Source organism: Pseudophryne corroboree, chromosome 1, assembly GCF_028390025.1.
Source record: "Pseudophryne corroboree isolate aPseCor3 chromosome 1, aPseCor3.hap2, whole genome shotgun sequence".
Taxonomy (NCBI): Eukaryota; Metazoa; Chordata; class Amphibia; order Anura; family Myobatrachidae; genus Pseudophryne; species Pseudophryne corroboree.
This window is the reverse complement of record NC_086444.1, coordinates 173,624,053-173,637,752: the sequence shown is the minus strand read 5'-3', so window position 1 is coordinate 173,637,752 and position 13,700 is coordinate 173,624,053. Positions and strand designations below refer to the sequence as shown.

The 13,700-nt window shown below is 43.8% G+C and overlaps 1 protein-coding gene across 3 annotated transcripts in view; it reads right to left on the bottom strand.

Annotated features, from left to right (window-relative positions):
- Positions 1–13,700, bottom strand: part of ZFYVE16 (zinc finger FYVE-type containing 16) — a 200,088-nt gene that overhangs the window by 160,061 nt on the left and 26,327 nt on the right. For all 3 annotated transcript variants that reach the window (XM_063963906.1, XM_063963908.1, XM_063963907.1), the window contains exon 2: positions 41–145. In XM_063963906.1, the coding sequence (XP_063819976.1) occupies positions 41–110 (70 nt within the window). In that variant the 5' untranslated portion in view covers positions 111–145. The remainder of the gene's footprint in view (positions 1–40; positions 146–13,700) is intronic.

Below are 13,700 nucleotides of genomic sequence, written 5' to 3'. Positions count from 1 at the left end.
CCTTATGTCACATTTAATTCATTTATAAATAATCACAAACCTGTGTTCTGTTCAAAATCATCAAGCAGTTTATCCAGATCCACTACTGCTGCCTGGAAGTAGTTATCCATCTTCTAATGGATCTGCAGTCAGTTTTATTCTGCACCTAAAATAAAAAGGAAATATCAATTTAAAAATAGCAAAATGAAAGAAAAAAAAATCCACAACAGAGACCTAGCCATAAATTTAAAAAGACATAAAAAATTTAAAGTTTTCCATAATTAAAAGAAGTACAGACATATGTGCATAGCAAGCACAGCATCGATAGTATACAAAATGTAATACATGAAATTGCATAAAGACATTAAGGAGCAATGTGGTAAAGTGAAAATCTGGAGTTGGTGTGGGGAGAGAAAAGATGCTCAATACTAGGGCACGTAGTTGAAAGAACCATACATAATACTGTTAGGCATGAAATGGAAACAGAAGAGAAACATAAAAGCAGGAGAGAGGTAAAGAAAGTCAGTCAAGGATAGGGAAGAAGAACAAGGTGAAGGGGAGGGGGGTGGGGGTGGGGGGGGAGGAAAGAGACCTAAGCTGTGTCTACATCATAACTAGGAGAAACTAAACCATGATTCCCCTCTAAAATAAAAAATAAAAACACCACCACCACCACGGCATGACAGGGAGTTGTCAGTGTTAAAGTAGGAGGTCTGAAAAGCCAGAGAAGAGTGCTATGTGGCATGGTGTTATTGTATATAAACCAATCGCACCAAACCATGAGACATTTATGAAAGGGTAAGCAAGGAAGAAGCAAGTAACTACATACCAGTTAGCCTTACATCAGTAGTAGGGAAAGTAATGGAAAAACTACTAAAAAAAGAGTTGTGGAATATCTTAAATCGAACAACTTACAGGATCCAAAATAGCATGGATTTACTGGTGGGAGATCATGCCAAACAAATCTTACTGACTTTTTTGACTCTGTGACGAAAATAATAGATCAAGGGGGAGCTGTAGATGTAGTATATCTAGACTTTAGTAAGGCATTTGACACTGTCCCACATTGCAGACTGATAAATAAACTTGAAAGTGTGGGGGTGGATTATAAAATAGTTAAATGGATAAGAAACTGGTTGCAGGATAGGAAACAGACAGTTGTAGTAAATGGAGTGCAATCTATGGAGGGAAATGTGACCAGTGGAGTACCCCAGGGATCTGTACTCGGACCAGTTCTCTTTAATATCTTTGTTGGTGACATTGCAAATGGTATTGAAGGGAAAGTATGCCTTTTTGCAGATGATACAAAGATATGCAACAGGGTAGACATACCAGGAGGGGTAAAACAAATGATAGATGACCTAGCTAGACTTGAAAAATGGTCAAGAACATGGCAACTACAGTTTAATGTTAAAAAATGCAAAATCATGCACTTGGGTCTCAAAAACCCAAAGGCTAAATATAGTATCAAGGGTACTATAATGGAAACTACAGAGTAGGAAAGGGATTTAGGAGTCACTATTTCAAGTGACTTAAAGGCAGGAAAGCAATGCAACAAAGCAATGAGAAAGGCAAGTCAGATGCTTGGTTGCATAGGAAGAGGAATCAGTAGCAGGAAAAGAGAAGTAATAATGCCACTGTATAGGTCATTGGTGCGGCCTCATCTGGAATACTGTGTCCAGTTCTGGAGACCATATCTCTAGAAGGCTATAAATACATTAGAGCACAGGTTCTCAAACTCGGTCCTCATGACCCCACACGGTGCATGTTTTTGCAGGTCTCCTCACAGAATCACAAGTGACATAATTAGCTCCACCTGTGGACCTTTTAAAATGTGTCAGTGAGTAATTAATACACCTGTGCACCTGCTGAGTTACCTGCAAAACATGCACTGTGTGGGGTCCTGAGGACCGAGTTTGAGAACCACTGCATTAGAGAGTATACAAAGAAGGGCAACTAAAATGGTGCATGGCCTACATCAATTTAAGGAGAAATTATTTCACAGAAAGGGTAGTGGATAAGTGGAATAGCCTCCCATCAGAGGTGGTAGAGGCTAAGACTGTAGAGCAATTTAAACATGCTTGGGATAGGCATATGAATATCCTTACAAAGAATTAAGGTTCAAAAAGGGTTGAGATTACCTAAAAGGATAAAAAAAAGGGGAAGACTAGATGGGCCAAGTGGTTCTTATCTGCCATCAAATTCTATGTTTCTATGTTAAGGGTATTATGAAATTACCTCCCATAATTTGTTAAATCAGTGATCTAACCAATTTCTCTGAAAGAGTTTTTATCCATTTTTTTTTCTTTACAACCAGCCAGATTGGACAGGTGGTCTGCTAGATAATAATATAGGGTCATTCCACATCAGATCACCCAAAACGAAATGTCCCCCACCCATCTCAGGTTTTGACGTAAATTTAGTCGAGAGGATGTTAAAACAACTATTTCTGCCAAATATCTTGACTGACAATTTATTAAATAATTTACTAATTGCGGCTTCTTTACCCACTTTATTTGGAGTATCACGGGTGTTTATTAAGGTATCACCACAAAATCTGGACCCCTAAGGTAACTTTTCCTCCCGAATCCAAAAATCCAAACCAAATTACTTTATCTGCCTCATGTTTGGCGTTATGGCAAAAATGCTAGTTTTTCGAATAGAGTTAAAAACATTAGGGATTCCATATTACTGTCCAACAGCTGAAGCTGGTCTACATCTTTACTGCTATAATGCAGTACTTAAATCTACTGCACACATCACCAGCATGTATATAATATTCCACTTAATGGTGAGACAGAAGTATGCTACACTACCCTCTCTCCACAATCTGATGACCATGATTAAATCATACTAGCCTACCCTCCTGGTATGGCCGGGAGATTCCCGAAAATCGGGTGACGCTCCTGGGCCCCCGAAAAGGTAGGCAAGTGTCCCGCATCCACCAGCTCCCGCAACCCCCTTGGCCGCCCACAACGGAGCACTAGTGGGCGATCCGAGGGGGACCAGATGATGCGATTCACGCTGAATCGCGTCATCAGAATCGCGTCATCACAGCTCCGCCCCCCGCTCTCCAGCGCCTGTTTCCTCAGCACTGGATAGCGGGGGGTGGAACACACTGACATGTTTCATGCCATCATGCCCCCTCACTACTGGACACGCCCCATGTTCGCCGATCAGGCTGCCCCCTCACGGAAGAGGGGGCAGCAATTTTCGGCAAGTATGGATTAAATCTACAACCACTTCTATAATTTTGAATATAGTATTCTGCACAATACACAAGTTTGTATATAAATGTAAGGCGAATATGATTTCATTTAATATATTTTGTAACCAGATAAGTGAAGGGAGTATAACTAACTAGTTTGTTACATACTACAGCCAAGCACTAGACAATTGGTCCCAGAACCATAAAATAATGGATATGAGGATGTGGCAATAGTTTGTTAATCTACACAACAAATGTGCTGCATAAACAGAAACCAGATACAAAAAGGACAAAGACATCTATACGACGTTTAGGAGACAGATGGTCACATACTCAACTCAGTAATGTCAGTGGGAATTTTCCACTGTTACATGGGCCACTGTCTGATCCTGCGCAACTCTTTCAGTGGACAGCCACAGAACACTTCAAGTTCTGTGTGTGGGTTGGCGGGCCATGGGCAGGAGGACAGGACAGCGCAGGCGTGAGAGAGCGCGTTGTGATGTCAGCATATCACACCGCGTCCAGAAACACAGCAGGCAGGAGGGAGCGCGGTGTGACGTCAGCATATCACATCGTGAGCCGGACGGTGCTGTGTCTAGGCAGTGCGACCGTACATTGGCGGTCATTCCAACCTGATCGCTGCAGTTTGTCGCAGCTCAGCGATCGGGTCGGAACTGCGCATGCGCCGGCGCCCAGCGATAGTCTCTGAGACAGAGGCGGTCGCTGGGCGGGAGGGGGCTGGACGGCGGCATTAAGCCGCCGTTTAATAGGCGCGGTCCGGCCAACGCAGGCGCGTCCGGACTGTTGGGGGGGTGGCGCGGCGCCTGCGTGACGTATCACGCAGCCGCTGCGTGACGTATCACGCAGCCGCTGCGGCCAGTGGTAGCGAGACACATCTCCTGGCCAGCCGCAGGAGCTGCGCTGGCTGGGAGTTACTCCACATATACAAAGGCATCGCCTCTGTGTGTTGCTTTTGTATTTGTGTGGGGGCGGCGGCACTGACATGCGGGGTGGACTAGCCCTGTGCTGGGCGTCCCCCCGCTTGACTGAGTTAACGATCGTAGCTGTGCTAAATTTAGCACCGCTACGATCAACTCGGAATGACCCCCATTACCCCCAGGAATTTCATTTTTACCCCATTTACGGTAATTTACCCCGTTCCCGGACTACTGCCATAGACACTTGTATGTGCCCCACTGTCGGACACCTGCAATGTAAAGTCATCTATTGTAATAAAAAGAATATCACATTCTCTTTAAAATATCGTAAGCACAAAAAAAAACACAGACAGCCCTTGTATATACACTATACACCAGAGCAGAGGTTCTCAAACTCAGTCCTCGGGGGCCCACACAGTGCATGTTTTGCAGGTCTCCTCACAGAATCGCAAGTGAAATAATTAGCTCCACCTGTGGACCTTTTAAAATGTGTCAGTGAGTAATTAATACACCTGTGCACCTGTTGGGTTACCTGCAAAACATGCACTGTGTGGGGTCCTGAGGACCGAGTTTGAGAACCTCTGCACCAGAGCTTGACAATTTTTTCTGAAATCTAGGATCCAGGATGAATGTTTAAGAGCTAGACCCCCCCCAACTAACAACCCACCGCAGCAGCCACATTACTAAGCAGCTCTTCCCCCCCCACACATACACAAACTCCCTAATGAGAAATGGAATTGTCCACAGCTCCCACATTTACAGCACTGATGACTAATCAAAGTCATGGAGCATGGATTTCCAAATGAATAGTGATAATAGAATGTTATTGTGCAACCCTAAATTAGAGACCATAACAAAGCAGAGTACTGCTAAGGGGGGGAACCAGGGTGGGGGGTAAAGAGTGTGTGGGGGGAGGGGGGGGTTGTCATGAATGCAATTGTATCGCCGGGGACTATCCAATAAGCCCGATACGGCATGCTCCTCCGCCCGATTACAGCATTTATCAGGGATTATGCTTTGGGTTCCTCAGGCTCCCGAAGCATAATCCATGATAGGTGGCCTGCCGGAGCCGCGATAACACATGGAATCGGGGATCCCATGTATTTTCAAGCGATCACGGGTCCAATTTCGGCCGATAAAAATGGCCTCTAATTGGATACCACAATAATGACCTTCATTAATTGCGATATCCTGCCATTTTGATCGTCCGAAACGGCATAGGAGATAACTGGATATACACTGGGCAATTTCAACCTAACAAATAAACGATAACGAGGTGTCGGTATTGTGACTTGTGGTCTCCTGACCGCTGGTCACATAACTACATGCCTCTTACAGTGTGTATCCAGCTTATACTGGCTGCATGGTATATAATAAGGATGCAGCTGTACAGGTTACACTGGCTGCATGGTATATATAATAAGGATGCAGCTGTACATGTTACCCTGGCTGCATGGTATATATAATAAGGATGCAGCTGTACAGGTAACACTGGCTGCATGGTATATATAACAAGGATGCAGCTGTACAGGTTACACTGGCTGCATGGTATATATAACAAGGATGCAGCTGTACAGGTTACACTGGCTGCATGGTATATAACAAGGATGCAGCTGTACAGGTTACACTGGCTGCATGGTATATATAACAAGGATGCAGCTGTACAGATTACACTGGCTGCATGGTATATATAACAAGGATGCAGCTGTACAGATTACACTGGCTGCATGGTATATATAATAAGGATGCAGCTGTACAGATTACACTGGCTGCATGGTATATAATAAGGAAGCAGCTGCACAGGTTACCCTGGCTGCATGGTATATAATAAGGATGCAGCTGTACAGGTTACACTGGCTGCATGGTATATATAACAAGGATGCAGCTGTACAGATTACACTGGCTGCATGGTATATATAATAAGGATGCAGCTGTACAGATTACACTGGCTGCATGGTATATAATAAGGAAGCAGCTGTACATGTTACACTGGCTGCATGGTATATAATAAGGAAGCAGCTGTACAGGTTACACTGGCTGCATGGTATATAATAAGGAAGCAGCTGTACATGTTACACGGTATATAATAAGGAAGCAGCTGTATATGTTACACTGGCTGCATGGTATATATAATAAGGATGCAGCTGTACAGGTTACACTGGCTGCATGGTATATAATAAGGATGCAGCTGTACATGTTACCCTGGCTGCATGGTATATATAATAAGGATGCAGCTGTACATGTTACCCTGGCTGCATGGTATATATAATAAGGATTCAGCTGTACATGTTACCCTGGCTGCATGGTATATATAATAAGGATTCAGCTGTACATGTTACCCTGGCTGCATGGTATATATAATAAGGATGCAGCTGTACAGGTTACACTGGCTGCATGGTATATATAACAAGGATGCAGCTGTACAGGTTACACTGGCTGCATGGTATATATAACAAGGATGCAGCTGTACAGGTTACACTGGCTGCATGGTATATATAATAAGGATGCAGCTGTACAGGTTACACTGGCTGCATGGTATATATAATAAGGATGCAGCTGTACAGGTTACACTGGCTGCATGGTATATATAATAAGGATGCAGCTGTACATGTTACCCTGGCTGCATGGTATATATAATAAGGAAGCAGCTTTACAGGTTACACTGGCTGCATGGTATATAATAAGGAAGCAGCTGTACAGGTTACACTGGCTGCATGGTATATAATAAGGAAGCAGCTGTACAGGTTACACTGGCTGCATGGTATATAATAAGGATGCAGCTGTACAGGTTACCCTGGCTGCATGGTATATAATAAGGATGCAGCTGTACAGGTTACACTGGCTGCATGGTATATAATAAGGACGAAGCTGTACAGGTTACCCTGGCTGCATGGTATATAATAAGGATGCAGCTGTACATGTTACCCTGGCTGCATGGTATATAATAAGGATGCAGCTGTACAGGTTACTCTGGATGCATGGTTTATATAATAAGAATGCAGCTGTACAGGTTACACTGGCTGCATGGTATATAATAAGTATGCAGCTGTACAGGTTACATTGGCTGCATGGTATATATAATAAGAATGCAGCTGTACAGGTTACACTGGCTGCATGGTATATAATAAGGATGCAGCTGTACAGGTTACACTGGCTGCATGGTATATATAACAAGGATGCAGCTGTACAGGTTACACTGGCTGCATGGTATATATAACAAGGATGCAGCTGTACATGTTACACTGACTTTATGGTATATACAGTTGCAAGAAAAAGTATGTGAACCATTTGGAATTTTCTGGATTTGTGCATAAATTGGTCATAAAATGTGTTCTGATCTTCATCTAAGTCAAAACAATAGACAAACACAGGAGCAGATGTATTAACCTGGAGAAGGCATAAGGAAGTGATAAACCAGTGATATGTGCAAGGTGATAAACACACCAGCCAATCAGATCCTAACTGTTAATTTACATATTGGAGCTGACTGACTGGTGCCTCTATCACCTTGCACATATCACTGGTTTATCACTTCCTTATGCCTTCTCCAGGTTAATACATCTGCCCCACAGTCTGCTGAAACTAATACCACACAAACAATTATATGTTCTCATGTTTTTATTGAACACACAATGTAAACATTCACAGTGCAGAGTGGACAAAAGTATGTGAACCTCTAGGATAATGACTTCTCCAAGAGCTAATTTGAGTCAGCCAACCTGGAATCCAATCAATGAGACGAGATTTGAGGTGTTGGTTAAAGCTTCCCTGCCCTATAAAAACCATACACCAGTTTTGAGTTTGCAATTCTCAAGAAGCATTGCCTGATGTGAACCATGCCTCACAGAAAAGAGCTCTCAGAAGACCTACGATTAAGAATTGTCGACTTGCATAAAGCTGGAAAGGGTTACAAAAGTATCTCTAAAAGCCTTGATGTCCATCAGTCCACAGTAAGACAAACTATCTATAAATGGAGAAAGTTCACAATTGTTGTTACTCTCCCTTTGAGTGAGCGTCCTGTAAAGATGACTGCAAGGGCACAGCGCAAAATGCTTAATGAGGTGAAGAAGAATCCTAGAGTGTCAGCTAAAGACTTACAGAAATCTCTGGCACATGCTAACAACTCTGTTGACTAACCTACCATACGTAAAACACTTAACAAGAATGGAGTTCATGGGAGGATACCACGGAGGAAGCCACTGCTGTCCAAGAAAACCCCCATTGCTGCACGTTAGTTTGCAAAAGAGCACCTGAATGTTCCACAGCACTACTGGCAAAATATTCTGTGGACAGATGTTACCAAAGTTGAGTTGTTTGGAAGGAACACACAACACTATGTGTGGAGGAGAAAAAAAGGCACAGCACACCAACATCAAAACCTTATCCCAACTGTGAAGTATGGTGGAGGGGGCATCATGGTTTGGGGCTGCTTTGCTGCCTCAGGGCCTGGAGAGATTGCTATCATCAACGGAAAAATGAATTCCCAAGTTTATCAAGACATTTTTCAGGAGAACTTAAGGCCATCTGTCCACCAATTGAAGCTCAACAGAAGATGGGTGATGCAATAGGACAACGACCCAAAGCACAGAAGTAGAACAACAAGAAAATGGCTTCAACAGAAGAAAATACGCCTTCTGGAGTGGCCTAGTCAGAGTCCTGACCTCAACCCGAATGAGATGCTGAGAACGATTCACACCAGACAACCCAAGAATATTGCTGAACTGAAACAGTTTTGTAAAGAGGAATGGTCCAAAATTCCTCCTGACCATTGTGTAGGTCTGATATGCAACTATAAAAAATGTTTGGTTGAGGTTATTGCTATCAAAGGAGGGTCAACCAGTTATTAAATCAAAGGGTTCACATACTTTGTCCACCCTGCACTGTGAATGTTTATATGGTGTGTTCAATAAAAACATGAGAACATATAATTGTTTGTGTGGTATTAGTTTCAGCAGACTGTGTTTGTCTATTGTTGTGACTTAGATGAAGATCAGAACACATTTTATGACCAATTTATGCACAAATCCAGGAAATTCCAAAGGGTTCACATACTTTTCTTGCAACTGTAATAAGGATGCAGCTGCACATATTACATACCATGCAGCCAGTGTAAAATGTACAGCTGCATCCTTATTATATACCATGCAGCCAGTTTAACAAAGATGCAGCTGTACATGTAAAGGGCTCCATATACTACAACGATATGTCTGAGGCTGAAGCCGGAGGCGATTTCCCTTGAACACTCCCGCCTCTGGTTCCATACGATTTGGTACATTTTGCATGCAATATATCGTATGCGATCAAAGCCATGCATGCGGGAATCGACATATCACGAGTGCAGCGCTAACGATCTAGGGGATCCGATCCGAGCCTCACGGGAACGCGCATCGGATCGGATACACGTCCAAAATGCCCAATTTCAGTCAATATATCTGCCCGAAATTGGATGAAATCGGGCATTATCGTTCTAGTGTATGGGGCCCTATACACTGGCTGCATGATATATATCAAGGATGGGGAACCTATGGCTCACTAGCTGTTGCTGAACTACACATCCCAGCATGCCTTGCAACAGTTTTGCAATTTGGCCATGGTAAAACTGTTGCAGGGCATGCTTGGATGTGTAGTTCAGCAACAGCTGGAAGGCCAAAGGTTTCTCATCCCTGGTATATGTAATAAGGATGCAGCTGTACATGTTACACTGACTGTGTGGCAGAACCGGATTAAGGGGGGGGCTCTGGGGGTATGTACCCCCGGGCCCCACGCTGTGAGAGGGCCCCCAACCACCTGCAGCAGATCGGATCTCCTTTACCGATCCGATCTGTGACACAATTACCACTAACAGCTTTCAAACAGCCGTCGGCGCTGCAGAGTTTTACAGGGCAGCCAAGTCGAACGAATGCTCAGCTGTCCAATGATAATTGAAGCTGCATCTGTGGCTCCATGACTGGTTGGAGTGCAAGCTGCAGGGAAGAAGGAGGCGGGACCCTGGGCATGCGGCGCGGGTGGAGGTTGAGGAATGTGCTCTCCTCCTGTTCTGTGTGTACTTCACTCGTCACAGCCTTCACTTGCCATCAGCACAGTAAGACAGGCTGAATTAACGTTTTTTTAGGCTACTGAAATTTGAAGCTTATGTTCTGGGTCATATATTATATATATGCACCAACATTTCAGGGCTCGCATGCCCCTTCTTCTAGGTGACACACTTGTGTAACCTAGAAGAAGGGGCGTGCGAGCCCTGAAACGTCAGTGAATTTTTACATGTATTGATCATAATCCAATTTTACAAGTCTCCAGAGTGCCGCTTTGTCTGCCCCAGCAACAGGGAATCCACTATTATATGCACCCTATATTGAGGGCACCCATGTGATCAATTGGAGTGCCAGTCTGAGTGGTCTTTGGTGTGTGAACACACACACACATTATATATATATTTTATATATATATATATATATATATATATATATATATATATATACATACATACATATACATATACATATACATACATACATACTCTTCCACGAAGGCACAGCACTCCAGACGACTTGTTTAAAAATGACAAACGGCAATTGTTCAGCAACGTTTCAATGTATTACACATTGTCCACGTTGCTGAACAATTGCCGTTTGTCATTTTTAAACAAGTCGTCTGGAGTGCTGTGCCTTCGTGGAAGAGTGTATTACCGGAGATTGTTGATGGGAGAGCCGGTACCTTTGTTGTGTGTGTGTGTGTGTGTGTGTGTGTGTGTGTGTGTGTGTATGTGTGTGTATGTGTGTGTATGTGTGTGTATGTGTGTGTATGTGTGTGTATGTGTGTATGTATGTATGGGCTAGCTACCCTTAGATACAAGATGGTGGAGCAAGTCCCATTCTCCAAGCGTGGAGGTGATCGGCATAGGACATTATTACAAAAAGAGGCACGCTGGATTCACCGATTGAATACAGTGTCTCCAAACGGTCTTAATGAGACCTTATCCCTGACATGCTTTCTATAATATGCATAATCATCATTCTATTCCTTTTTAGAATGTTTTACTATCGCAAGTGATTACGAGATGTTCTGATTGCACACGTTATGTCTATTTTCATACCGATATGTATGTCTGTATTTGTTACACAGTGGTATGCTTGCATCGGTAATGCAGCTCCTCCTGCTCTGTTTTGTTTTTAATATTGTCATGGTGACGGGTAGAGCACGTTAGCCGGCATTGCGCCGTCGTCAGGGCAACAGTGTCTCAGTATGATGACGCAACCGGAAGGTGGTCCCGGCGTGCACGCCGAGGACGTGACACTGGCGGTGTTTTGTTATGTATAAAGGTAAGACTGTGTTGTACTGTATTTTTAACTTCTGATGACGGTTTAATAAACCGAAACGTTAAGCAACTAACCTTGAGTGATCTCGAGTGTTATTTCTGAGAAGCCCGGGAGTGCCGCCTACTTGCTCATTTGTATACTATTTCACGTTTGGAGGGCACCCGGCAGGCTGTTGTACTTTATTTCAGAGGAGTGCCGAATATCTATATATCTATATATCTATATCTATATATCTATATATCTATATATATATATATATATATATATATATATATATATATATATATATATATAATATATATATCTATATATATATATATATATATATATATATATATTTTTTTTTTTTTTTTATTATTATTATTATACGATTTTAAACCTACCAGTAAATCTTTTTCTCCTAGTCCGTAGAGGATGCTGGGGACTCCATAAGGACCATGGGGAATAGACGGGCTCCGCAGGAGACATGGGCACTCTAAAAACTTTAGAATGGGTGTGCACTGGCTCCTCCCTCTATTCCCCTCCTCCAGACCTCAGTTAGAGAAACTGTGCCCAGAGGAGACGGACAGTACAAGGAAAGGATGTTTGTTAATCTAAGGGCAAGATTCATACCAGCCCACACCATCCACACCGTATAACCTGGAATATACGCAACCGGTCAACAGTATGAACAAAACAGCATCAGCCAAAGACTGATCTTAACTGTAACATAAACCTTATGTAAGCAATAACTATATACAAGCCTTGCAGAAATATGTCCGCACTGGGACGGACGCCCAGCATCCTCTACGGACTAGGAGAAAAAGATTTACCGGTAGGTTTAAAATCTTATTTTCTCTTACGTCCTAGAGGATGCTGGGGACTCCGTAAGGACCATGGGGATTATACCAAAGCTCCAACCGGGCGGGAGTGCGCGGATGACTCTGCAGCACCGATTGAGCAAACATGGAGGTCCTCATCAGCCAGGGTATCAAACTTGTAGAATATTGCAAGTAGCTGCTTGGCAAAGCTGTAACGTCGAGACGCCTCGGGCAGCCGCCCAAGAAGAGCCCACCTTCCTAGTGGAATGGGCTTTTACCGAATTTGGTAACGGCAATCCAGCCGTAGAATGAGCCTGCTGAATCGTGTTACAGATCCAGCGAGCAATAGTCTGCTTAGAAGCAGGAGCGCCAACCTTGTTGGCCGCATACAGGACAAACAGTGCCTCTGTTTTCCTAATCCGAGCCGTCCTGGCTACGTAAATTTTTAAGGCCCTGACTACATCCAGGGACTTGGAATCCTCCAAGTCTCCCGTAGCCACCGGCACCACAATAGGTTGGTTCATATGAAACGATGAAACCCCCTTAGGCAAAAATTGAGGACGCGTCCTCAACTCTGCTCTATCCACATGGAAAATCAGATAGGGGCTTTTGCGAGACACAGCCGCCAATTCAGACACCCGCCTTGCAGATGCCAAAGCCAACAACATGACCACCTTCCAAGTGAGAAATTTTAATTCAACTGTTTGAAAAGGCTCAAACCAGTGAGATTTTAGGAACTGTAACAGCACGTTAAAGGTCCCAAGGTGCCACTGGGGGCACAAAAGGAGGCTGGATGTGCAGCACTCCTTTTACAAAAGTCTGGACTTCTGGGAGAGAAGCCAATTCCTTCTGGAAGAATATAGATAGGGCCGAAATCTGTACCTTAATGGAGCCTTACTTCAGGCCCATATCCACTCCTGTCTGTAGAAAGTGGAGAACACGGCCCAAGTGGAAATCTTCCATAGGAGCATTCTTGGCTTCACACCAAGATACATACTTCCTCCAGATACGGTGATAATGTTTCGCCGTCACCTCCTTCCTAGCCTTTATCAGAGTAGGGATGACTTCCTCCGGAATACCTTTCCCAGCTAGGATTCGGTGTTCAACCGTCATGCCGTCAAACGTAAGCGCTGTAAGTCTTGGAATACGCAGGGCCCCTGCTGCAACAGGTCCTCCCTGAGAGGAAGAGGCCATGGATCTTCTGTGAGCATTTCCTGAAGATCTGAATACCAGGCCCTTCGAGGCCTACTGGAACAAAGAATATTGTCCGAACTCTTTTTCGTCTTATGATTCTCAATTTTTTTGAGATGAGAGGAACAGGAGGGAGCACATAGACCGACTGAAACACCCACGGTGTCACCAGGGCGTCTACCGCAACTGCCTGAGGGTCCCTTGACCTGGCACAATACCTCTGAATCTTTTTGTTGAGGCGTGACGCCATCATGTCTATTTGAGGAAG